This window comes from Budorcas taxicolor, chromosome 2 (genome assembly GCF_023091745.1).
Source record: "Budorcas taxicolor isolate Tak-1 chromosome 2, Takin1.1, whole genome shotgun sequence".
NCBI classification, from domain to species: Eukaryota; Metazoa; Chordata; class Mammalia; order Artiodactyla; family Bovidae; genus Budorcas; species Budorcas taxicolor.
In genome coordinates this window covers 166,347,909-166,373,433 of record NC_068911.1, presented here as the reverse complement: position 1 = coordinate 166,373,433, position 25,525 = coordinate 166,347,909, and the positions used below count along the sequence as shown (strand labels likewise).

General features: G+C 59.4%; 1 protein-coding gene across 1 annotated transcript in view; it reads right to left on the bottom strand.

Moving 5' to 3' along the window:
• Positions 1–18,198, bottom strand: part of ADGRB2 (adhesion G protein-coupled receptor B2) — a 29,410-nt gene extending 11,212 nt beyond the window's left edge. The window contains exons 1-14 of the mRNA XM_052659428.1: positions 17,379–18,198; positions 6,109–6,192; positions 5,688–5,852; positions 4,321–4,485; positions 3,554–3,718; positions 3,304–3,471; positions 3,128–3,229; positions 2,846–2,952; positions 1,878–2,072; positions 1,633–1,701; positions 1,447–1,555; positions 789–1,119; positions 302–407; positions 64–107 (exon numbers count right to left, since the gene is read on the bottom strand). Of these exons, the coding sequence (XP_052515388.1) occupies positions 64–107; positions 302–407; positions 789–1,119; positions 1,447–1,555; positions 1,633–1,701; positions 1,878–2,072; positions 2,846–2,952; positions 3,128–3,229; positions 3,304–3,471; positions 3,554–3,718; positions 4,321–4,485; positions 5,688–5,852; positions 6,109–6,192; positions 17,379–18,189 (2,621 nt within the window). The 5' untranslated portion in view covers positions 18,190–18,198. The remainder of the gene's footprint in view (positions 1–63; positions 108–301; positions 408–788; positions 1,120–1,446; positions 1,556–1,632; positions 1,702–1,877; positions 2,073–2,845; positions 2,953–3,127; positions 3,230–3,303; positions 3,472–3,553; positions 3,719–4,320; positions 4,486–5,687; positions 5,853–6,108; positions 6,193–17,378) is intronic.
• Between the last annotated feature and the right edge of the window lie 7,327 nt (positions 18,199–25,525).

Here is a 25,525-nt window from a genome sequence, read left to right as displayed (position 1 = left end):
CCCCACCCAAGGGGGAGTAGTGTGGCTGCAGCCTTCCCCGCACTGAGCCCTTGCCCAACTCACGCTCTGGAGTAGTCCCAGCTGGCACAATGGGGATCCGTGGTGCCCTGGGGAGCAAAAGAGCTGAGTCCAGCATGGAGTGAGGCGCTCACCACCCCGATCACCACCCACCCTGCCACGGCAGGGCCCCACCAGTCAGAGGTTCAGTCCACTGTCAAGGGGACACCACCTCCCCATCAGACAGGCCCTTGGTTGCCCTTGCTGCATTACCCCAGGGTCCCCTGCCCAGATGCCTACTCACATTGATGATGTAGGAGAGCTCCACTGTGATGAGGGGCTCCGCTAGTGGCTGGGTGGGAGGCCTCACGGTCACTGTCATCACCCTAGATGTGACGGCCAGAGGGGGCCTGGGGGACAGATGCTGAGGTCAGCTCCTGCCAGCAGGCACCCACACCTAGCTGGGAACCTGGAAGGTGCTTTGGACCAAAGGCAGGACGCTACCATGGGGACAAGGCTAGAGGAAGGCCTAGGGTTCAGCAGGGCCGAGGACTTTGAGTGAGGTCTAGAACCCAGTCCAACACCCCCTAGACCCCTCTGCAGCCTCTGGGGAGCTGCAGTGGACATCTCTGAGAAGCACCTGTGTCCAGAGCCTGGCAAAAGGTCCAAGAGGCTGCGGGAGGCTCCGGACGGATCTCTCTGTGGCCAGCATAGGCTCAGCCCTCCTGCCTCACCTGGGCCTGCCGGGATCTATAGCAGCCCCATCCACGTCCCTCCTCCCAGGGACTCACCTGGGCGGTGGCAGGATGAGGCCCAGGGTGCGGTAGAGCACAGCACCAATCACAAAGTAGGAGGAGGAATCCTCGGGGTCTGCCGGGAGGAGGCGCTGGTGGGAGTGGCCGGGGCCAGGGGGCACGGTTCCTGGGCCTCTCCCTCTGCCCAGGTTGCCCGCTGCCCCAGATGCGGCCGGCTTCCCTGGGGAGGAGAGGCTGAGCACCTCCTTGGGTAGGAAGAGGCGGTCCTCTGAATACCGCACCCAGTCCTTCATGCCCCGGCGGCCCCGCATGGGGAACGTGATGTCGCTGGAAACAGCGGAGACAGGCTCTCGCTGAATGCTGATCACTGCCATGGACCGAGAGAGGTAAGAGACAGAGAGAACCGTCACGGGGAAGAGACAGACGCGGGGGAGACAGAGCAGGATTGCAGATGGAGACGTCAAGGTTGGTACAGACGCAGAGGTGGGGCGGACACACAGAGAAACAGCAAAGAAATGGGGGAATGGGAAGAAAACATGGAGAGACAGATGCAATTAAGGAGTTAAATGAGGGAAGACAGGACCCGGAGAACAGGAGAGGAAAACAGGAAGAGCCCTCGGAAACCATCCCCTCCCCTAGGGCGTCCTGCGTTTGGCCCCATCCAGCAGCCCCTCCCCGGCCTGCCTCTTTGTACCCAGGTTATCTGTGACAATCAGAGAGCTCTGGAAGGCCTTGAGAGCATCGCCCACCAGGTGAATGAAGTCTTCCACGACCCGGAGCAGGTGCACAGAGCCTGGGGACACCTGGGGACAGAAAGGGTGTAAGGGGCCGAGGTAGGAGTGAGCCACAGGGCAAGAAGCCTGGTAGCCCAGCCCCTCACCTGCTGAGCGTCATCCCACTTGTCCTTGTTCTCTGCATCTATCATGAAGCTCACCACCTGAAAGAAGCGCTGGGGAGAGAGCAGTGGGTGTCGGGAGGTCACGACCCCAGGGACAGTAGCTTCCCCGCCACAGCCACACCTGCAACACCGCCTGCAGACTCAGCTATAGGGGCTTGGCGGCCTCCACTTCAAAAGAGGGCTTCTGAACCTTCAGCCCCGCTTCTCTTGACAGAGCAGAGTGGTACCTGCACGTCATCAGCTGAGGGCACGTAGGTGGCTCTCTTGAAGGTGTCAGTGACGTTCCTCAGAATGTCCACGGAGAAAAGCAGGTCCCCGCTGTAGTAGGAGCGCCGGGCCAGGAGCTCCTGCAGGCTGCGCACCACCTGAGACATGCCCTCGCCCGCCAGCATGCGCTGCCCCTTGGCCAGGTGCTCCCGAAGCTGCAGGTGACAGGGGGACCACTGTAACAGAAGCGTCAGGAGCTGGGACCAGCCCCTGGCCCGTCCCGCTGCAGTTCAGCCACCACGCGCATCCAGAGGGAGAAGGTCAGATAGAGATGCTCAAAGGGACTGCGGGGAGAGAGAATCTCAGAAAGAGACATACAGAGAGAGAATCCCTAAAGACACTTAAAAAAAAAAAAAGACTGAAACAGAAGTAGCAAGAGAAGGAAAGAGCTCAGATGCACATAGAAAAGATGATAAACACAGTCCAGGGACCTCCCCAATGGAAAGGAGTCCATCCATGCTGAAGTGCGCTGTGCTCTCTCCCTCTCAAACACAAGTTCCAAGCACAAACACAATACCAGCTCCAGTCAGATAAGTACACACAGGCCAGGTTCGCGAACACCATTTTTACCCCACGGGGAGCCCTGGGTTGGGCACTGGGGACATAAAAATAATTTCAGCTTTGTTCCTGTCTTCAAGGAGCTCACAGACTCACAGGACACAGACACTGTGATGAGCACTCAACACCTAATGATGGAGAAGCTCAGCGGCCTGTAGGTGCAGAGGTAGGCACTAGGGCTAAGGGAAGAGAGTCCGGCATCGAGGGACGGATAGGAGTTTGCCAGAGAAGGAGAGGCAGAGCTGGGCAGAAGTGGGCACGCATCTGTAGCCTAAGGCACATGGGCATGAGCAAGAATCAAGCTCCCTCCACCCGCCACTAGAGTCTGGGACAGACCCTATGTCGCCCCAGCCCAGCAGGGTGCACTCACAGACAGATACAGGTAGCGGTACTCATGGGAGATGCAGCGGGCAAAGCTGGGCAGCCCCCAGTAGGCCACACCCTGGGCACTGAGGAGACAGCGGCGGCTGGCAGAGCCTGCAGGGGAACAGGACAGAGGGCTGGATGTGGAGGCTCAGCTCTCACCCACTTCACTCCACACTTCAGGATGGAGGCTCAAAGAGGCCGGAGGCTTGGAAGGGAACAGCAGGGATGGCGGGTGTCGGTGGAGGGGGGAGTGGGGGGCCTGCAGGGAGAGCCACCTGCCCCTGACCTGAGGCATTGGGGGGGCACTTGTTGTAGATGATCTCGCCAGCAGCCGCCTTCTTCCATGTCATCAGCATCACGTACTCGTCCCTGCACATCTCATGGAAGGCTACGGGTACAGTGGCGGGGCTCAGCCAGGCCCAGGCACTTGCCCCCCAAGCCCCAGGGCCCGGTGGGCAATACCTGGACACCTCTTCTCGCTGCAGGGCTTCACCTCCTCGCCGGTGCCCTCGCAGGGGTAACCCTGCGCACCCGTGGCCTGGCACATGCGGAAACGACGCTGCCAGCCTGTGTCACATGTCTTGGAACACAGGCTCCACGCATTCCACGGCCCCCACTTGCCATCTGTGGCTGCAGAGACGGGGGGCGTGAGTGGCCCCAGGCGCCCCCTGGTCCAGGGCTGCCACCTGCTGCCTCTGCACCGCACACTCACCCGGGCACTCAAGGTTGCCGCACTCCCGGGTGTCAGTGAGGGCCCCGGCACACGTGGCCCAGGCTGGGCCTGCCACGCTGCACTTCCGGCTGCGCTGCTGGGTCCCATTGGCACAAGACGTGGAACATGGGCCCCAGGGACCCCATTCTAGCCACTGGCCTTCCACTGCATGGGGAGACACAAGCAGGGGTGGCTGTTGAGCAAGAGGTGTAGGGATGGGTGGGGGCAAAGCCCTGAAGGGAGATGGTATTCAGATTTGAACGAGGCCAGACCCACTGGAGAAGGGTGGATGAAGGGGGGCTAGAGGGAGCTGGTGGTGCCTGGGCCTGGGCCTGCCTGCCACCAGCTCCAGGAACACAGGACCCTCTCCACTCAACACTGAGGCACGCACACTCTCTTCTGGCTAGGGAAATGGGCCCTGGGCCACCACCTTCTGATCTTTGCCCACATATAAGCCCAGCTTTGGGTCCTCTCAGAGCCCAGCTGGCCATGAGCTCCAAACTGCTGTGAACAACAAGGCATAGCTCAGGGGAAGGGGCACGGGCAAGCAGCCCCCTCGGATGGGGGTCCCTGGGGCGCCAACTCCAAGTACGTGCTGGGCCAGGTCACTTCGCACACTGGCAGGTAGACTTTGCCGGTCTCCCCATGCTTGGTCAAAGTTCCTGGGGTCCCCCAGGGGCAGGGTACTGGACCTGACTTCCTCCCCTTTCCCGACCCCCCACCCTGGCTGGGCAATGCCCGCCTGGAAGCCCACGGGTGCTACTGACCCGGGCAGGCGGCCATACTGCAGAGCTTAGTCTGCAGCTCGGGACCCTCGCAGGCCTTGCCGCCGTGCTGGGGGGGCACGCAGGTCCGCATCCGGCTCCGGGACCCCCGCCCGCAGCTGCGGGAGCACAGGCTCCAGGAACCCCACTCCTCCCACACGCCGTGCACTGCAAGGAAGCATGTGGCCGGTGGCTGGGCGGCACCTTGGCCCCGCCCACTGCCATCCGCCCACCAATCAGGAGCTCCGGCGGCTCTGCCCCCGCTCCTCATTGGCTCTGTCCTGGGCCCCAGGACACCGCCCTTTGAGGGTGACTGTAGAAAACACAGACTTCTAGTCCCAACTCACACAGGCCACACTGCCTGTGGACACCCGACCTGGGAGACTAGAATCAACCCAGGAGGGGAGCCAGGGGTCCTCCTCTCCTGGGGGCACAGGAAAGCCCAGGAAAGGGCTCAAGATCTACCCCGCCTTACCCCATCCCTACCCCTCCCCACCCCAGACCCAGAACAAGAATCCAACAAGGCTGGCAGGGGCAAGAGAATGCCCCTCCCGATCCCAAGCACGTGGACACACAAATAGACACGACCCTCTACATGGACACTGACACAAAGAGCTCACATCGGAACACAGCTTTGCCCCAGCCCTTTGCAAGCTCCTGCACACCCCCAGTTGCCAAGACGCCCTTCCCCCGGGTAGCCCTACTCTAAGTTCCCAGCCAAGAGTCGGTCTGGCCTAGGCACCACTTCACTCCCTCAGGCACAAGGGGCAGGACCCGCTAAAGCCGCCAGGCCCCTCAGGCGCATGCGCATTCCCAACAACTCCATGCTGAACCAAGGAAGGCTTCAGGGTCTAGAGGGGACTCCCTGGGGAGTAGGACAGGCAGTCAGAAGAGAGAGGGGATGGTCAGAGAAAGTTTCTTTTCTTTTTTTTTTTTCAAAGTGGCATTTCTCCCAGATCTTGAAGGATAGGCTGAATTTTAATAGCCCAGGGGGAGGTGGAGGAGATAGGATGAGAATAAGCCAGTGCAGGGAGGTGGGAAAAGTGCAAGAGGTGCCAGTGTGGCCAGAGCACAGGGAACAGGGAGGACAGTGAGGGTAACAAGACACGCCTTGATTACCAGGATGCAGGTATCAGGGGAGTGATGTGCCCAGAACCAAGCCCGCTACTGCAGGCCCTGGTCTGATTCATCTGTGTCCCCAGTGCCCTGGGTGGGGGCTGGGCATGGATGGTGGTGGGGTGGCAGGGGCAGACAGTCAGTTTTGCTGAATGAAAGGAGGAGGCAACCAACCATCTTTGGAAGATGAACTTGCCCAAGTCCCAGGCAGGACCTGACCCTGCAGGCAGACCAGGCGGGGAGGATGGGCATACCTGGGCAGGTGGCTGAATTGTTGCAGGGCCGGGTCTCCCGCAGGGGCCCGCTGCACAGGGTCCCATAGGGGGAGGACACGCAGGAGCGGGTCCGCACCTGCAGACCCTGCCCACACGTCAGGGAACACACGCTCCACGGGGACCACTCCTCAGCTGCCGGGTCGCCTACGAGAGAGGGACAGCGTCGGCGGCAGGGGGTATCTCCCAAGCACTGTCTCCCAGGAATCCTCTTACCCTGACCCCAGAGCGACAGGCTCTTCAAGAGGCGACCCCGCCCTGCCCCAACAGGCGTCACATGGCAGAGAGACATGACTTGAGCGCCAGGACACGGACACAGACAGGCACACACCAAGCACACATGCCACCAGACGCCACACAGTCGGGCCCCCGCCACAGAGGAAAGGAGGCGGGCCCGAGTTACCTGTCTGCGCCATGTACAGCCCAGGCTCATCTGCAGACCTTGGCCACTGGGTTTTCACCTTCGGTTCCTCTTCCGGCTCCTCACCTGGAACACGGAGGTGGTGGCAGGGGCTCAGCAGAGGCCAGCTCCGTCCTGCCAGAGTGGCACAGAGCGGGTCTGCCTGCCTTCAGCCGGAGGGCCTGGAACCAACTGCAGGCAACGCTGAGCGCATCACGTCCTGCCCCCTGCCCCACCACCACCACCATTTTACAGATAAGGAAGCTGAGGCTCAGAAGGCCAGACCGGGTTCACGCATAGCCTCACAACTATCTGCCTCTTGCCTCAGCCAGACTAGGGGAGACTGCAGGGGAGTGGCTGCTCATATTAATGAGCTCTGGGAGGCTTCTCTGCCAAGTGCTGTCCTTACCTATCTCCCTAAACCCTCCTCGCCTGGGAAGTAGGGACCATCACCACCGTTTAAAGATGAGAAAACTGAGGACCGGAGAGAAGGGAAGTGCCTCATCCAAGATGACACAGCTTGCTAAGCCGGAAGTCCAGCCTCTTGCCCCTGACCTGAAGGGCTGACCTGAAGGCGGACAAACAGCCAAGGTGAGCAGCCATGACCACCCCCCAGTCCTGCCGATGGGCCTGGGGCCCAAGCGGCACTGGACTGTGATCTGGAGACACAGGTCAGAACGCTGCTCCTCCAAGACCTAAGGGCCTAGGGCAGGTGCCTCCATCCAGCAGACCCAACGCCCCACTGCTCTGTGGCCAGAGAGCAGCAGGCGCTCTGGGGTCTGCGGCTGCTCCCTGGCCCCGCCTCACTGGGCTCTGGGTTGCCCTGATTTATGTGTCTGGTCTAGGCCTGGGAAGCACCACCAGCCCTGGAGGAGGGGCTGGGAGCTCCCTTTCTCCAAAGCCAGGCCCTCCTGCTCAGACATGAGCTCATCAGGCCCCCTCCCACAGGCTGGGTAGCGGGCATGGCGGCAGACATGAATACAGGGGAGAAAGACCCAGCCTGTGTAGAGGCTGCTGGGGCAGGTGGGACCCGAACATAATCCTGGGACAGGGCTCAGCCCACGCTGTCCCCAAACTAGAAGGTACTCTTCTCCCCCACCCCCAGGCCCTCTCCTATTTCTGAAAGCCAGGTCAGCACAGCACAGGCACTCCGTGTTGGAAGGAATTCAAGAAGGTTGTATACTCTTCCTGCCCCCTGCCGCCAAGCCTAAGAGAAAGCTCCTCCTGACCAGGTACGAAAGTGGCCACTCTGAGCAAACCTGCAGGTCCAAGGAGCCCTGAGCTGCCACTCAGCCCAGCCTCTGGTCTCATCCACTCCTGGACCCTTCCCTCCGATTCAGCCACCAGTCCTAGCAGCTGATCTTCCTCATCCCTCAAACTTCTCCACCATCTCAGAAACCTGTGGGCCCTCTGTCCCCAGGACAGCTTCAGAGTCAGGCAACTCTGGTCCTAACTGGGGTGTGGACACTGACCAGCTGCATGACCTTGGGCAACTGTCTTCGGCTCTCTGATCCTGTTTTCTGACTTCCAGAGAACAATACTCAGTATACGCCCTACCTCGAGGGCTGACTTGAGGACTTCCCGACTGGAGGCCAGTGAAGCCCTCAGCACCCTGCTTGGACGTGGAGAATCCTCAGAAGGCACTACTATCTGGCTTATTTTCACCATCTCCCCTCACCAACCCCTCAGCCCCCTGGGCCTCCTCCCTTTGAACAGCATCTGCCATCCCTCCTGGCCTCACTTTGGGCCCTGTCTCTGTCAAGGCCACCAGGAAGATGCTGGAGCCATGTCTGGCAAGTTCTTGAATCCCCTCACCCAGCCCTTCCACCACACCCGCTCAGCCATTCCCCGGCCCTGGAGCCTGTGACAACCCGCCTTCTCCACGCCCACCCCCAGGCTGCTGAAGAAATCCACAGTTGTGCCAACTGGCACCACGACAGATTCAGGGCCGCACATCCACTGGGCATGCAGGGCTCCCTGCCTCCCCCGTCCCCAACCTCAGCGGCTGAGCCAGACCTCGACCTCTCTCCTCAAGCCCACCTCCGCCTACTCCCTCTCTGCAACAAGCTGCTTTACTGAGAAACTGCAGAAGCTTTGACATGGAAGTTCCCCGACCAACACACACCTGACTTCTTACCATCCCCCCTCCAGCTCCCCACTTTCCTGCAGTCCTTGTCCTCTCAGAGGCCAGCCCCCCAGCCACGTGCTGCCTATCATTCCTCCCGCCTGCCGTCTCTCTCATCAGCATCTCGTCAGCATTCTCCTCGTGGTAGCCGGGGAGCAGATCTATGCCTCTTCCATTCTGAAGGCAGCCCTCCTTTGACCCTCCAGGCTTCTCTGGCTACTGCCCTCGGCTTCTCATCACCATCAGTGAGTGGTCTGCAGCTGGCACTCCAGTTTCTCACCTGCCACTTACATCCTGCCTCAAATGTCACCTTAAATCTGCTGCAATCTGACTTCGGACCACATTATTCTGCTGAAACCGTTCTTGACAGAGTCATCAGCGCCCTCCTTGTTGCTAAATCCTAAGGACACTTTGCAGGCCTCAACTCACGTGACTCCTCGGCAACATTTGGCCCCGCAGACTCTGCAGCCGTGAAACACTCCCTCCCTGACTCATCTGGCTTTCTCCTCACCCTGCCCTGCCTCCTTGACCGGGTTGGTCTTCCTGCTGCTTCCCACATCAGGCGTCCACACTTTGTCCTGTTTCCCTGCTCCCCCAGGCTTCATTAACCCCCTCAAAATGGTTGCTCCCACATCACTGTCTCCCCTAAGACAGAGTGAAGCCCTCTGTGCTTCACTCCTGTATAGCTTCCTGCCTCCTGAACAGGTCCCCCATGGGGGGGGGTGGCGTGGGGGGGCCACCCAAACTCAATATGTCCAAAATAGGATCATCATCTCCTCTCAAACCTGTTTGTTTCCTACCTTCTTCAACTGGAAAACTCCTACTTGACCTTCAAAACCCAGATCCAATGACCTGTTTTTGAAGTCATATTCCTCGCTCCCCTAGCAGAGCTGGCTGCCCCATCTTATACATGGGCTCCCATCACAGATGATTCCATCTGGTAACTGAATTTCCCCCAACCCGTGAGCCCTTTGAAGGAAGGCTGGGTGAGCCATCTCCCTGACCACCAGTGAACATGAGCACAGAATCCAGCCCAGAGAAACAGCAGTAAACACCAATGGACACACTGCTCCTAGATCCTCCCACTCCATGGGGGTCATTGGAAACGGTCATTTGTAATCTTGAGTATCAGCTCTGCCCTGCACCCCACCACCAAGCCCACCCCCAAGCCTGACATCCATTTGTTAATAAATGTTCTGGAAATGCCATTTGACCTGTTGCGAACCCAGCTGAGAGTCCTCTCATCCAGCTTGTTTTTAGCGCCTTGGCCATTACTGTTGTGTGTGACCCCCTCCCATCCCTGACCTGGCATCCACCAAGCCCATCAAACATAGCCACGTGATAGACCAGCCTGACTTATTTGTCAGGGGCTCACACTGCTTCCTATGGTGCCTGCATCCTCTACTAACCACTTACCGCCCATTTGCTGGCCAGCCTCACCATATAACCAGAGGTGGTGTTGGTGGTTCTAGAATCCACCCCATTTGAAAATCAGAACATGTCCCAGATCCAGCTTTTGAGCCCCTCTTCTAGCCTCCTGGGTTGGGCCAGAGAGGGTAGGTGACAAGCCTAAGGCCACACAGCGGGGCCTGCACTGACTGCCCTCTCCTCCCCATCCCTACCACAGCCCCCTCCAAAGAAAGCCAGTTCTCCTTGCCAGGAAAGAAGGCAGCTAAGACCAGGGGTGTCAGCCACTGAAACACACGTTTATTGTACATATGCCACGTGCAGGTCCCAGCAGGCTCTGGGCCCAGGCCAGGGCAGGGTGTGAGAGGACCCGGGGCCAAGAGGACACAGAGCAGTCCAGGGAGGGGTGTGAGCACCCCCAGACTGTGAGTGCCATGAGCTGGCTGGACCAGGGGCTAGGGTGCCCCTCGCCCTACAACTGATCAGCTTTCCCACCTGGCTGCCCAGGTGCCAGACCCGCCTCCCAGCTCAATCCTGAACAATCTCGCCACTGTCCTATTGGTTTTGAATAACTTCGCAGTAGGTAATTCACCACACCACTGCTATGTGCCAGTCACTGTGCGCTCTGCACCAGCTCATTTAATCCTCATTAGGGCGCGTTTGCCCATTTTACTAATGAGATACTAATGAGGCTCCAAGGTCTCATTCTGCAGAGGCCCGTGTGGGATTCGAACTCTGGCCCGCCTCATCCCACAGCCACGTTCCACTGAACTGTGCTGGCTCTGACAAAATACAGGTCAACTCGGGCCTCCCCAGAGACACCTTTCCTAATTCCCACGGGACCCCATTCACTCCCTCACCCACCACTGCCTCCGCTCTCTTTTTTTCTACACCTCTTCCTAATCATTCCTTTGCTCATCGACCCCTCCCTCCCCCAGGCAAGCCTGAGTCTCCTCTGTTCAGTTCAGTTGCTCAGTTGTGTTCGACTCTTTGCAGCCCCATGGACTGCAGCACACCAGGCCTCCCTGTCCATCACCAATTCCTGGAGCTTGCTCAAACTCATGTCCATTGAGTCAGTGATGCCATCCAACCATCTCATCCTCTGTTGTCCCCTTCTCCTCCTGCCTTCAATCTTTCCCAGCATCTGGGTCTTTTCCAGTGAGTCAGTTCTTGACATCAGGTGGCCAAAGGATTGGAGCTTCAGCTCCAGCATCAGTCCTTCCAATGAATATTCAGGACTGATTTCCTTTAGGATGGCCTGGTTGGATCTCCTTGCAGTCCAAGGGACTCTCAAGAGTCTTCTCCAACAGCACAGTTCAAAAACATCAATTTTGAGTCTTGTCTGTAGCCTCCAAAGCGGCCCTCTGGAAGCCCAGCCACACACACTCCCTGCTGAGGAAACTTCAGTGCCTCCCACTGCTACAGCCACCACAAACCTCTGAGCCTGGCATGCTCTGGCCCTGCTGACCTGTCAGGGCCTGCTTTCCCCTCCCCCCAGGCAGCCAAACTCACTGTGAGGCCAAGTGGGCCGGTGGGAAGGACACAGATCTGGGAAGGACACAGATCTGGGAGCCAGACAGACACAGGGCTGATTCCCAAGCATGCCTAGTCTTGCTGAGTGCCGTTGGGCTAGTCGCCTCACCTCTCTGAATTTCCCACCGAACATAGAGATGACACTTCCTAATTCATCGTGAGAATTAAATGATGAGAGATATGGGCCACCTAGAGCATAATAAGCTCTTAAAGAAAAGGAGCTGCCACCCCGTTCTTGGTATCCCTTGAACATGCAAATATGTTCCTCCCTCCACTCATCTGTTAATGGTATTCTCACCTCTCGGAATGCCCTTCCTCTACCTCAATCTGTCGAAAGTTTCTAGATTCCAAATGCCACCTCCTCCAGGAAGCCTCCCTAGACTGACTACACAGAGGTTTGGGCGTGTAGGTCCCTTCTCCCCAGCTGTAGCTGTGAGTATTCTGGGCTCCTCTCTCCCAGGCCCTGAGGAAGGATCTCAATCTCCCTTGACTTTCTCGCACAAACGGCCCAGCTCTGAACGGCCAGACACAGGACAGGCATCCAGCAAGCACCAGATATTCCTGAGGGCTCCTCCACCCCAGCCACACAGGGCCACTCTAGTCTCACCCCAAGTACTGGCAGGCGGGGTAAGCACGGGCGCTCTGCCATCTGAGAAGGACCACACACACCTGCTACTCCACGCTCCACAGACCCTGCCCCCAAACTACACAGTGCAGCCCCCTCAGCCTCCTTTGTCATGAACGTGTTAAAAATAACCACGATAATCATCTCTTCCACAGCAAGACAGCAGTGTAATCTACAAAGCAGTCCTCCCTTCCCAGGGCTCTCTACATCCTCCCTGAGACTGGCCCTAGAGCCCCAAATAGGCACCAACTGACCCCCTGAAACACAGTCCTGTCATCTCCCTCCATGGCTCCCCATCTCAGCAGTGTATCAGGATCTGGGGGTGGGGGGTGTGGGGGAAAGGCCAGGGCAGAGGAAGGTAGCTCTTACAAATTCCAGGCCCTACCTCTGCAGTACAAGGCAACTGGGTACATACACCCCACCAGAATGCCAGTTCCCCCTTCAATGACTTCCTCCCCAGGCTGTTGGCCTATCTGCCCAGCCTCTCAACAGAGCTAGCTGGGTCTCTGCCACGTCCCCCACGTGGCCAGGAGCTCCCCGAGAGCAGGGACTACGTCTAACTCATCCCTCTTCCCCCACGCTGCCTAACTTCTCGCTTCCTTAAGGCCCTCCACCAACAGGATGAGGTCCAGTGTTTGGGGGCAGTGGTCAGAGCCTCGGCCCCCATCTCCCACCACTGGGGCTACTGTCTAGTAAAGGCTGGTCTACTATAGCCCCCAGTCCCCTGCATGTTCACACACCATGCCCCACCAAGGGCAGTTTCCTCTACCTTGAAAGCCCTTCCCCTTGCCCGGGGCAATGACTTGGGGAAGTGCATAAATGTGCCACAAAATAACACTGGGCCCCTTTCCAGGCCTCCTTCCCGCAGAGTGACGATTTGCCAATCTGCTGGGGAGAGTCCAGTTTGGGCCTGCCGCCCTGATGGAAGTGACCGTATCCCTCCCCCCATTTATAACCTCGAAAATGTCCTGGTTTAGATGGTAAACTATATGACTCATGTCACTTTTAATTCTTCCAAACGTATGAGAAAGAAGATGTCTGTGCACTCTGAGACGTTACCACCATCTCCAGTATCTGATGGTTTCTTTTTCTAACCAATCGAGAGAAAGGATGAGCGTCAAGCTAGAATCTCTTATTTTCTTTGGTTATCTCCTATTTCAGATAAGTGATACTTCTTTTCCACTGATGATATGGTATTTCTTTTTACTATATTAAATTTAAAAAGCCATTTGATTTAAAGAAAAAAATTCACAGGCCAGTGAATTCCTATTCACTCCTCAAAACCCAACTCAGAATCACCTTCTTTAGACAGCCTTCCCACCCCTTTGTGGTTTAATCATTCACTCTTCCTCCTCCCTTGACATCCAGCACATATATTTATACCTATCGCACTAAGTTCTGACAACACACACCTATTTATTAGGGGTTTACCATGCGCCAGGCACTGTGCTAAGCATTAACCCACATTCTCTTGCTTAATCGTCACCACCACTCTTTAGAATAGCTCCACTCTCCCCATTTTATAGGTGATGGTACAGGGATGGGGAAATATGCCCGTGATCACACAGCTGGTCAGTGGTGGTGTTGGGGATTGAACCTAGGGCTTGGCGACTTCAGCCGGTGGCCTTGATCCCCACTGAACTAGTGGTCGCTGTCCCCCACCAGAGGGCAGGTTTGTCCAGTTCACCTTGGATCTCATTCACTCAGAGCCACTCCAAGGCCTGGCACAAACTCCATTCTGATGAAGACTCAAAGACGTGTGTGATGGATGGGCTGGGGCTCGGTCCCCTCTGAGATGTCTGGGGTGGGGGTGGAGGGACTGAGTCCCACTCCCCATCCCATGAGGGAGCACAGCTTTCTAGCAGCACAGATCTGGCTGGAAGGATCTTCCAGGAAATGTACCACGTGTGCTGGGCCTCCCCCTTACTCTCTGAGAGAGGCCCTGCCTCCTCCATGTCTGCACCCCAAAAGGCAGGTAGGGCCCCTCTTCCTGACACTAGACCAGGCTTGTCAAAGGAAGACAGCAGGGCCTGACTGTCGAGGAGAAAGCCAATCTAGGACTGGGTTAGGCAGGTGAGGGGCAGCTTCCTGGAGCCGACAGAGCTTGAGCTGTGCTTGGAAGGATGGGGCAAAGGATAACCCAGGGTAAAGGGCATTCCAGGTGAGGGAAACAGCCCAAGCGAAGGCAGAGAAGCCAGAAAGCAGAGGATTCCAGGGCCAGTAGGAGCCTGGGTTGAAAGGGTGAGAGAGAACTAGAGAGGAAGCGGGTGTCAGCTGGATCAGGGGCGGGGCTGGAATGCCAGGACGAGGAGTCTAGGCCCTAACCGGGGCTGAATCAGGGAAGGGACACACACAGAGAACTGGGGGTCCTGAGGCTCCAGTGGGGCACGCCTTGTCCAAGTCACCCAGCAGCAGTGGCAGAGCAGGATCTGAAACCATTCTTGCCCACCGCAGGCCCAACACTCAGGGGACTTCAGGTTCACCTGGTGGCCATGCCTCTGGAATGGAGCCTGGATGATGGGAACGGCCTGCCCGCAGCATCCGGCCAAGGGTGGGACAGTGCCCCTGGAGGGAGGCAGGGAGTGTGGCAGAGGAGGGAAGGGGGTGCCAGGACACTTCCTCCCAGATGTCTCCTGGAGCAGCCACACCTCAAGTTGAGGATCAGTGGGCAGAACTGCAGGTTGATGCCCAGCTCCCGGAAGCTGGGCTCTGCAGCGGGTACCACCTCTACCCTCCGTCTTCCAGCCCTGGCCTCAGCCAGCCTCCGTGCCCGTCCTCCGCGGAGCTCCTTCCTGCCTGCCTTCCCTTTCTTCCTCTCCCCGCACCCCCCCCCCCCCCACCAAACAGATTGCGGCAGCAAGATGGCACAAATTTATGGCTCAACTCACCAAAAATAACAAGAGATCTATCAAAGGCAGTTTGCGTGAAATTAACAGGCGTCTGTACCCTCTTGTCAAATGCACTCGGTTCTGAGGCGGGCCCAGCCACGCCACTCCCAGCCTCATCACTCTCCCAGTACCAACCCAGCTCCACCCTGCTTGGCCTTGCATTGAAACTACCTGGAAGGCCCCAGAGAAAATGAGCACTGCTCGCCTTGCCCTGGTGCCTGGCGGAGGGGCTGGGACAGGGATCTCATGCTTTCTGTTCACCACCATCCCACCGATCTTGTCCTCAAGCTGGGAGCCCCATGTGTGCCAGCCAGTTGTCCTGCAGCTGGTCCAGGTGTCCACCTGGCCCAGTGGGGAGGAGGTGAGGGGAAGCATGGAGGTGAGGCCAAGGGTTTGGCCGAGGTGATGCCACCACTGGGCACAGAGTGCTCTGGGTCCTGATGTTGCCGCTGGGCAACTCAGATGCCCCCCGCCCCATGGAACCAATTGAATCAAGTGCCCATCATCTCTTGACCCAGAGAGGGTAAGCCCAAAGGAAGAGGTGGTGAAGAGGAAGAATATCTTGCCTACCAAGAGAGACAAAGGGGCTGTGCCACCCCAGCTCTGGGCACCAGTGTGCCCTGTGAGTCCACTTAGAGCTGATGCCACATCACCACCCCTCCCCCATACAACTCCCTACAAGAGCCCTGCCTGCAGACCATCCCATGGAGCAGCCTGGCAACACGCCAGGCATGGCAAGGGGCATGAGCTGGAAGCCCAGGGTTGCCTACTCAGAGAAAATTATCAGGCTTCGTGCCCAGAGACAACCAGCATCCAATCTCCACCCATCCTCAGTCCCAGAGGACCCTGCAGAGGCTCAGAGAATGGTGGGAACAATGGTGCCCTTCCCGTCACCGGCCCCCTCTGACCCCTAAAGACACCCCAGCTACCAACCAACTCCTGCTTCCGGCTTCAGCCCAGCCCAGCTGGCTGCTTCTGGCTCTGTGCTCCACATGGCAGCCTGCCCGGATGGTGCCCGCCCAGGAGAGCAGAGCCTCTCTCCATCCACTGCGGACCACTGAGCCTATGGACCACAGGGAAAGCCAGACAAAAAAACCTGCCCTCTGCCGAGCACAATGGGGGAGGCCCCCACACCGTGACAGGCAGTGGCGGCCAGGCAGGAGGAGCCATAAGCCTCCTGATATACGCCTGGCGCTCTCTGCTGATGTTCGACAAAGAAGCGAAATTCAATTTCTTCCTGCAGGCACTAAATCCCAGGCCAGCCTCCAGGGCTCGTAGCCTGCCCACGGACTGGCTGTCACTCCGATGGCTTCATCGACTGCTGTGAGAGGCCAAGGTGGCCTAGGGGAGAGGCCAGAGCAAGGCCACTGGGCACTTGCCACGGATGGGCACGATGCCAGAAGTCTCACGGAGGAGGCTGAGAAGCGTCTCCCCAAGAGCCCTGGGAGAGGCCATTGTCATGATAAACCATCTCTAATTAAACCAGGGCTATCTTCCATTTTACAGCCAAAAACACTGATGTAAGTAAAACAGTATCTACTCAATGTAACAAAGACAGCTCCCAACTTCCGGGCTCTGTCTCCAAAGCAGGCACGGGAACAGTCCTACTCCTTCAATGCTCCCAGCAGCCCTCACGCAAGACCCCTCGTCTCCCTGTCAACACTCTCAGCCTGATCTAGAAGGTCCCTTCTGACTTCTGTCCATGCATGAAGCCTCCCAATGGTTGGCCAGCACTTGTTATCCCAAATGGGGAAACTGAGGCCCAGAAAGGGGTGGGGGTGGGGGAACTCCTTGTTAGTGAGCTAGAAACCACATCCCAAATCTTCCTCCCTCCCATCCCCACGTCCTGAGCCCCCTGGCCAGTCCCTGACCCATTCAGCAGACACATAGGACCCAGCTGAGGGTCTTGGGGCCTTGAAGCTGCAGGAAGGAGGGTCGGCAGAAGGTGGCCGTGGCTGCGGGAGCTGAAGTGGGAGGGGCAGCAGGCAGGACTCAAGGGCTCAGAGAGCTTTTGCCCACTCAGCAGGAAGCTCCAGAAGCTGGCGGCCTTGGTCCCAGAAGACGTGGGCCCAGAGGGGAAAGACAGGGGATTCTGGGAGCTGAGCCAGGCCAGCCCTCCAAGGCAGCCTTGAAGAAGCTAGGCCTCTTCACATTCTTCTGCTCCTTCCTCTGCCCTGACCCTGGGGCCACAGGCAAAACTCACTGACCTGTGTGGGCAGGAAGATGTCCCTGCACCCTGCCTACTCCAGCCTCCAGGCAACCTTGTCCGCCTGCAATGCCAAGGCCTGCTGCGGTCATTCCCAGCTTTGAGCCTCTGTACACGCTCCTCTCTCTGCCTGGAATGCCCTCACTGCTGCTTTGGCTTGGCTTGTTTCCACTTGTCCTTTTCATCTCTGCTCCTATATCGCTTCCTTCAGGAAGCCTTCCCTGACTGCCCAGCTAGGGGATCCCCTCCCTGGGTTTATCATGCTCCTTTGCTTGATCTGTGCCCCCATTCATCCACCCAGACTGCAAACTCCTCCAGAGGGAGGTCTGACCCTCACCCCAATCCACTTTGGTGACTCCCACACTTGGATAAGGCAGAACCCAGAGGGCACACTGGTGGACAACCACATGAACACCCCAGGATCTGCTGAGATGGGAATCATCAGTCCTCCAGACACCCCCGCCTCACCTGGGCCCTGCTCAGACTCACCATATCTCATCTCCGTGGTGAACAGGTCATTGCTGCTCCCCGAGTGCAAATCAGCCTCGGCAGGTGGGGCAGGGCCCCCGGGCACCAGGGCATTGGACAGGGTGTGGGCAGCAGGCGGACCCGGAGGCGTGGTGGTGGCGGCAGGGCCGGCCCCCGCCTCACCGGGGCAGCTGCAGCCCGGCTGGGCGAAGCCACAGGCCCTGCCGGCCGCGCGGCTGCACTCTTCACTCCAGCGGCAGAGGACCCCACAGGTGAACTGGCTGGAGTTGTTGTTGTTGATGAGCAAGACCTCGACGAAGCGGAAGGCCAGGGCCGCGGGCGCCAGCAGGCGCGGGGCCTCGGAGGGCTCGGCCGACAGGCACAGCTGCACGAAGTTCTTGTCAAAGTGCAGGAAGGTGAAGGGGCCAGAGCCACCACAGAGCTCCAACCCAGCGGCTTCCTCCTCCTCCTTCTCCTCCTCCTCGGGCCGCCCCAGCTCCGACCCCGCCTGGGCCTCCGCCTCCTCGGGGCTGGGCCGCAGGCAGGTAAAGTTGACCAGGTAGTGGTCCAGGGGCAGCAGGCGAGGGGCGAAGTGGGTGCACACCTGCTCCTGGCGGTTGAAGCGCAGGTAGAGGGAGTACTTGGTCGGGTCTGGGTTCTCCAGAGTCCAGGAGCAGCCCGAGGCGATGGTAGGAAAGAGGTCCTGCAGTGAGAAGGCCCCGTAGAGCACGCCTGAGGCCAGGGCGGAGCAGGCGCTGGGGGCGGGGTCGAAGGCGGCGGCCAGGCGCAGGGACAGAATCACAGATAGTAAGAGGGGACAGGCTGGGGTCATCCTATGTCCCTTGCCCTGTGGAGAGAGACAGTGGTCAGTGGCCCCAAGCACAGCCAGCATGGGCTCTGACTCCCCTGTGGCCTGCTGCAGGTTGTAGCCTCGTGGCAAAGACTAGGTTCTTTTAAGTCACCCAGGTCCACCTGTGTGATCTTAAGCCAACAGACTTGACCTCTCTGACCCCCAGTTCCCTGACTTCTTAAACCAAGGCATGCAGGAGATGGTCTGGAATCTCATCCGTCCCTAAGAAACATTAGTTGTGACTATGACTATACCATTCCTCCATCAGTCCCATCCACCGCCAGCATCTCAGCTGATGTTTAGACCCAGCCCCAGACCCAGCCCCACCACGCAGCTTGTATTATTCTCCAGCACGGCGCTGCTCAGAGTCGCAATGTGTCGTGATCGGCTGTGAGGCGTGTCACACACAATCCAGCAGTAATTGTCAAAGTAGCGATGTTTGACAACGATTTGCTTTTTTATAAATCAGAGCAAATCAAGGTTATTCCCGGAACAATGTCATTCTCACTCACTCTGCTTTACTGAGTGGGAGAGAAAGGGGAGGAGTTACCGCCCGTGTGCCAGGGACTGAGCACCGCCTGAGCCGTGCCCATGGGAGGGCATCGCAGGCATGAAAGCCATGACTACCGCTGTGTGGACTTCCTGCTGGAAACCAGTGGGAGAGGCATCTGCAAAATGGGTACATTGCTCCCCTCTAACTCCTCTTCCCCTCCAAGGGTTATCCTCCAAGGCCTGGCTCCTGGCCTGCTAGGGCCTGGCCCAGGGAGGCCACCGAGCCGTCTCCCTGCTCTTAGCTGCCACAGCCCTTTCCAGAAAGTCTGCATCATCCAGTTGAGACCACTGTCCCCTGCTGTCTCCCTAGGGCTAGCTCGCTCATCTCATGAGACTTCAAGCTCAAGGTGGGGAGACCAGAGTTCGTTGATTTCCACCTTCCCCCAAAGCACTAAGCTGAGCTCCCAGCAGCTTTGAATGGACTCCAGGCACAGGACGGTAACTAGGACCCGAGTTGACAGACACACAAAGCAGTCACCCCCTTGTGGACAAGGGATGTGGGGGCGCTGCACGTGTCTCTCACCTACCAGGTCAGGCAGAGCCACTGCCCACGGCCTCCACCCCAGCTGTCCAGATGGCAGAGGGCTGCACCTGGGCTGCCTGAGACCCCCTTCCAGCCCTGCCCCCAGAAGGGATCCACACTGCCTCCCTCCTCCATGCCCAAAGCATAGCTCACAGCACTGGATAGGCCCCTAGAGTCTGCTTGTTTCACATTAGAGGAGAAAAGATGAGGCTCCGAGAGGGGAGGCAGTGTGTTCAAGATCACCCCCAAAGAAGCCAGGCTGAGACTGGAGTCCAGGAACTGAGGCCCCAGCCCGGATTCTCCTACATCCACCCATAACCTCCTGCTCTGTCCCCTTCCCTGCTACTCAGACTTCAGGCCCAAGCTCTACACAAACCTAGGATAACTCACAGGGTGTGGCTAGGTTGTCCCAGGACACAGCTGCTCCCCCAGGGAGCTGTGGCTGTTCAGGGGTCTAAATAGTGGCCAGAGGCAGTGAGGGGGTGGGGGGCTATGGACAGGAATTAGAACCCCAGAACTCCAAACCCTGTGCAGCCTCCAGGGAACGCCTCACTGCCCCAGATCCCATGTGCTGCCACTCTGAGCCAGACCCCAGGCCCCGACCACAGACACACACTTGCCCATCCTGGGCCACAGACAGGAGGGGAAGCAGGTTCCAGGCAGGAGCATTGATTGGGGAGGAATCACCCCAACCCTCCTCCAAAGACCCTCCTGGAGTTATTCAGCAGAAGCCAGGATAGGCTGCGCCTCTACTCCACCTGCCCCCAGAGCTAGAAAAGGGACCAGGCCCCTGGCCTTCTCCCTCCACATCGTGCCTGTCCCAAATCAACCGTCCAGCCCAGCCAGCCTGCTGCAGCACCAGGCCCCAGCAAAAGCCAGCGGCTGACGGTGAGTGACATCCAATCCCCCTGCTGCCCCCAGTTATTTTTAAGCAGGCTGCAAAATTCAGGCCATGGCTACTGTTCAGTAGACGGGAGGAGGGGGCTCATTATAACTGGCCTTGTCTCCCCCACTGAGAGCAGATCAGGGAATCTCCACGCACAAACTCACCAACACCCCTGTGCCCTGCAGACATACACACAAACGCGTGGATGCACAGACACATGTCTAGCCAGGCATTCTGCATGTGAAAAGATAACACATGCACAGAAATCAGCGTAAACCCCAGATGAGTGAACTCAATGCACACGAGGTGCACACACTCACATGTACAAGGCTGTCAAGAGCCAGACACTCATACACTTGCATAGAGATGCAAATGTACTCTCTACTGTGAACACACACACAGGTGTTTGGTTCTTTGAAGCTCAGCCTATGACAGCTAAGTAGCACGCAGGATCTGACCTGCTGCTCCTTCCTTGGTGTTCCTGAAACAGCGGCTCAGGCCTCCAGTCCCACTTCCTGAGACTCCCCGGCTCCCGCAGACTCCGTAAGCTCCAACTTGCTAAAAAGCACTACGTCTCTTATCCTTCAGAGCCACAGCCCGGCTTCTCCAGAACTGAGCCACCTCTAAACCCTGCCCAAGCCCCCTACTCCAGTCAGTCTCCTTCAGACACCTCCCCTCACATCAATTCTGGTATTTCACCCTGGGTGTGTATGACTCCTGTTGTTCCTGCAGTGACGTAAGACCTTTTAGGGGTCCCTCTTTATATCACTCCCCACCCACAAAACAAGGCCAGGAGCCCAGTTCTAAGCTGGGTCAGAGATTGCCTCCCCTGGGAAGGGACCTAGAAGGAGCCCTGTCTCACAGGCAGCTCAGATGGTCACCAGCTGTGAGTAGCCTCCCTGAGCCTCAGTTTCTCCCTCTGTGGAGCAGAGACCCAATCCCTGCCCTGGGGTTCCCAACTTGGAGCCAGTCTGTGGGGGAGACCCTTCACACCATCTTTTTCCCCTTTACCCCCCTTCTCAGAACCTCAGTCTCTCCTCTTTCCTGCTGAGAGTAGAGTTGCTGCCTCTGAAGGCTCTTTGGGTTAAACCTCAGGGTAGCTTTGCCACCTGCAAGTCCAGGAAGACCACCAAACCTTCCAAGCACAGAGGCGGACAGGAGGAGTATGGAGGTCAGCTCTGAGGAAGAACTTCCTGGGTCCGGAGGTTGACCAAGGGGATAAGCTGAAGGCCACCTCCCTCAAGACCTCTCTGGGCTGAGAGGGGTGAGGAGCTGGTTGGAGTCATCTCATTTTCAGGGACCCCCCTCCTCCAGCCACCAGCTCCCTTCTGCCACCCTAAACGTGAGAATCCCACCCTCTCTCCAAGCACACTCAGGCCCGCTTCTTCCCTAACCCCGCAGGCCTGGGCTTCCCTTCTGCACCAGTGAGGTAATCTGAGGCTTTTCCAGCAGCTGGAAGGACCAAGACCAGACTGGAGCGGGAGGGGGCATGGTGGGTAGCGCGGCGGGGAGGGGCACCTCAGGGCAAAGAGCTGGGTCTTCGGGATCCCTGGGATCGACCCCTAGCCTCCCGATGGCTGGAAGCAGGGGCGCTGGGTGGTGGCAGCCGGCTGCCCCGGGCCGCGGGCGGGGGAGGGGCGGCGGATGGGGGAGGGGGCGCGTCCGCGCGCACATCCGTCGCGTTTATCCACCTGGCAGCTCCAATTCGCCTGCCTGTCACTCACCCTCTGCCTCCCCGGCGCTCGCTGCGCGGCCAAGCCCAGGCCGACACGCGGGCGGGGACCCCCACGCAGCGCCTCCAGGTACCCCGCCCTGGCCCCGGCCGGGGGCTGGGTCTTCAAGGACCCCTCTCGCGGAGCTCTGGCACCCGGAAGGGCACACACCCTCCATCCAGCCTCGAGAGCCGACGGGCCAGACTCAGGGGAGGGGCGACCCTCCCCAGTGCCGCCCCTCCCTCTTCGGCGGGCAAAGTCTGAGGACGCGGGGGCTCCAGGGCCCTCCCGCACACCTCTAGGATGAGGTCCCCTAGCCCCCCGGGCGGGGGGTGGCGGTGCGGTGGAGGCGGCGGGGGAGGGGTCGGTGACTCAGCCGCCCTCCGCCCGCCTCCCGGAACTTTGCAGCAGCTGGAGCCGCCGTTGCTACAGGAACCGAAAGCTTTTGTTCCCCAATGTCAGGGTTGCCCGGGCAGGCGGGAAGCTACGATTCCCCGGTGGGCCCCAGACCCAGCCACGCTGCCCAGAGGGCTTCCGGCCCAGCAGAACGTCATGGGTTCGAGCCTTCTCTCTGCCCCTTGCCCCCCAAAGCCAGGTCTCTTCCAGCTCTTGGGGGCCCTCTAGCCAAGCTGCCCCCTAACTCTGACCTGGAGCACTATCTGCCCTGGAAAGTTCCTGATTTCATCTCTCCTCCCTCCGGGGGAGGTAGTGGCTCTTCTGTGCCCCCATTTGCTCCTCTGAGACTGATTCCCCGTGTGGGCCCCCACTAAGAGGCAGCCTACCTTGGGGGACCTTGGCTGGGGTTCCTCCACCTCCCTAGCCTCTGCACTTGAGCCAGTATTTCAGAGGCCTTGGCTTTTCACCGATGCCCCTCTGATCACACAGGAGTCTAGCAGGGATGTTGAAGCGTGGGTGAGGAGTAGGAGAGACTAATGGTCACTGACTCCCTGGACCCATCATGATGGGCCCTGGAGCTGTTTTCTGGCTTTATTATCCTGGAGGCTGGAACAGTGTCACAGAACTTGTCCTGCCTTTCTCCTCTGGGATTAGGAGTGGTGTGGAGTGGAGAGGGGCTTGACCTTGGCCTTGAAGAGGAAATAGCCCAACACACCTATCATTGTCAAGCATTATTAGGTGCTAGACTATACAAATCTACCTAATACCATTAGATACCATTAGATATATGAGGCAGTTATCACTGACCCATTTTATGGAGGGCCAACTGAGACTCAAAAAGGTTACATAGCTTGCCCAGGTCACACAGTTTTGAACCCAGGTCACCCAACCAAAAGCTGAGTTTCTAATTACTTACTCAGCTCCATTTCCTGGAGGTTTGGAGAGAGAGAAGAGGGCAGGGACTAGCTGGGACCTCACTGTGGATTAGAGAAATGCCTGCCACACACACCCACCCTAGACTGGACCTAGCTCCTTCTGAAGAGTGATGGGGGAGGGGGAAAGAAAAGGGAAGGGGAAGGCAGACAAGGGAAGAAGAGGGGAGAAATCTGTCAATCTTGGTCCAGGGAAGACCCTCCCTCAAGCCCCTCTCCCCCAACTAGGGCACACCCTGCAGGGTCCACACTGACCCTCACCCCTGTGGCAGCTCCAGGGATGCTCCCTAGGTCCCCTCTCTGTCCCAGGCAAGGCCAAGTGGATTCCCCCCACTGCCTACTTCAGGCCCAAGACAGAGCCCACCTTTGGCACACCTCCCCTGCCACCTAGTGGGTACTGCCATAGGGTAGACAGACAGAGGCTCCCCGGGGACACCTGCCCAAGCCCAAACAATCCCAACCAGACCACCTCAAATCCAGGGGCCAGTCCTGCTGGTCTGTACCTGGGGGCTCACAGGGCTCCTGGGATAAGCCCTCCTGCCCACCCCACACCCCATCCCTAGAGCATATGGCCAGACAGCTAGGACTGTTCCCGCACTGCTAGCACGAGGGAGCACCCGGCCTCGCCCACCAACCTCCTCTCCTCAGGGACTTCCCAGTGCCAATCCCGCAGCCACCGCTGATGCTCGGGCTGCGGAAACCTAGGGTTGCCCGCGGGAGGAAAAGGGGCGGCGGGTCCAGGACTGCGGGCAGGGGGCGCCAGAGGACGCCCAGCGGCCCGGCCGGCAGCTGGCGAGGCGGGCAGGCGGGCAGCATCTCTTGGCCCGGGAGCCCCTCCCCCCGCGGGCACCAGACCCTTCGCCCGCTCCGCACTGGCCGTGGCGCGGAGGACTTCCCTCGGACCCAGCTGACTGCGGGAGTGGCCGCCAACTTCAGAGCCTACAACCCGCACCCCCACCCCCGCCATTGTGCCAGCCCCCGGGGCTGCGGGAGGGTGCGTTTGGTGCCCAGCTCTATGCCCTGGGGGTGGAAAGAGAGGAATGGGGGATGGACAGAGAGACTCTGACCAAAGATGGACAAGGGAGGCAGGGATGCGGGGCCAGTCGAGATCCCAGGCTGGAGAGGAGGGGGCTCGGAGGGGGACATGGGGGACACGGCCCCAAGTCCAGGCTGAGGGGGAGGGGACTTGCAGCAGAGATTGGTGAGGGATAGCGGGACGCCCGGGCAGATATGGGGGAGGGGGCAATCAGGGCAGAAATGAGAGGGGGAAGCATGGTCGGGTTACCGGCGCCGGGAAAGGCAGTAACTCTGGGCAGACATGGACGGGGACGGGAAGGACTCTGTGCAGAGATGAAGTGGAGAGGAGGAGCAGGCTTCAGACGAGGAGGGGAGATTAACGGGGGAGACACAGTCGAGTTGCAGGTTGGAGAGAGGGATTCTATTGACGGGTGGGGGCGCAACCCCGGATCGAGGCTCAGATTGGGAAAAGACTCCAGGCAATGATGGGGGAGGTCTGGGTCAGAGCTGGGGGACGAGGGCGAGGGGCTTTGGCAGAGATGGGTAAGGAGGAGGGGGACAGAAAAGGGACTCACCAGAGATGAAGGGGACCTCGGCCCCAGGCTTGTAAGTTCCCAAAGAGATGCGAGTGGGTAAATAGATGCTGAACGAACTCAGTTCGGGAGGGGGAGAATTCAGCAGAGGTGGGTTGGGGGAGCGCCCCTAGTCCGGGCCGGTGAGGAAATCGGGACCGCGCCGGGAGGGCTCGGTGCGGGCCCGGTCGCGGTCTGGGGCCGAGCACTCACCTGGGCGCCGTCAGCAGCAGGAGCGGGGGCCGGCGCTGGCGGAGGCGGCCACGGGGCGCAAGTTTGCCATCCCTAAGGCGGGGGCTTGGCCGGGCGCGGGGCAGCTCGCTGCAGCCGCGCGGAGGGCCGAAGCTCCCGCTCCGCGGAGCGGCGGGTGCAGAAAAGGCGCCGCGGAGCCGCGCGGGGCGGGCGGGCGCCGGGCCGGGCGCGGGCTCCTGCCGCCGCCTCCTCGCCACGCCGCCCCCCACCCCCGGGCTCCCCGCTCCCCCGCCCTGAGCACCGCCCGCGCCGCGCGCCGCCTCCTATTCGCGGGCGGCGGCCGCAGCCCAGGGCTCTGAAAACCGGCGCCGCATCCTCCTCGGTCTCCGAGCGCCGCCGCGGCCAAACCGGGTTCCTCCGGCCGCTCCGGCCGCTGCCCGCAGCGCGCGCCGGGCCGAGTGACGGCCGAGGCGGGACGCGGCGCCTGCGCGGGCCGGGCCCGGGAGGGGGCGCGCGCCGGGCTGGGCGCGAGGAGC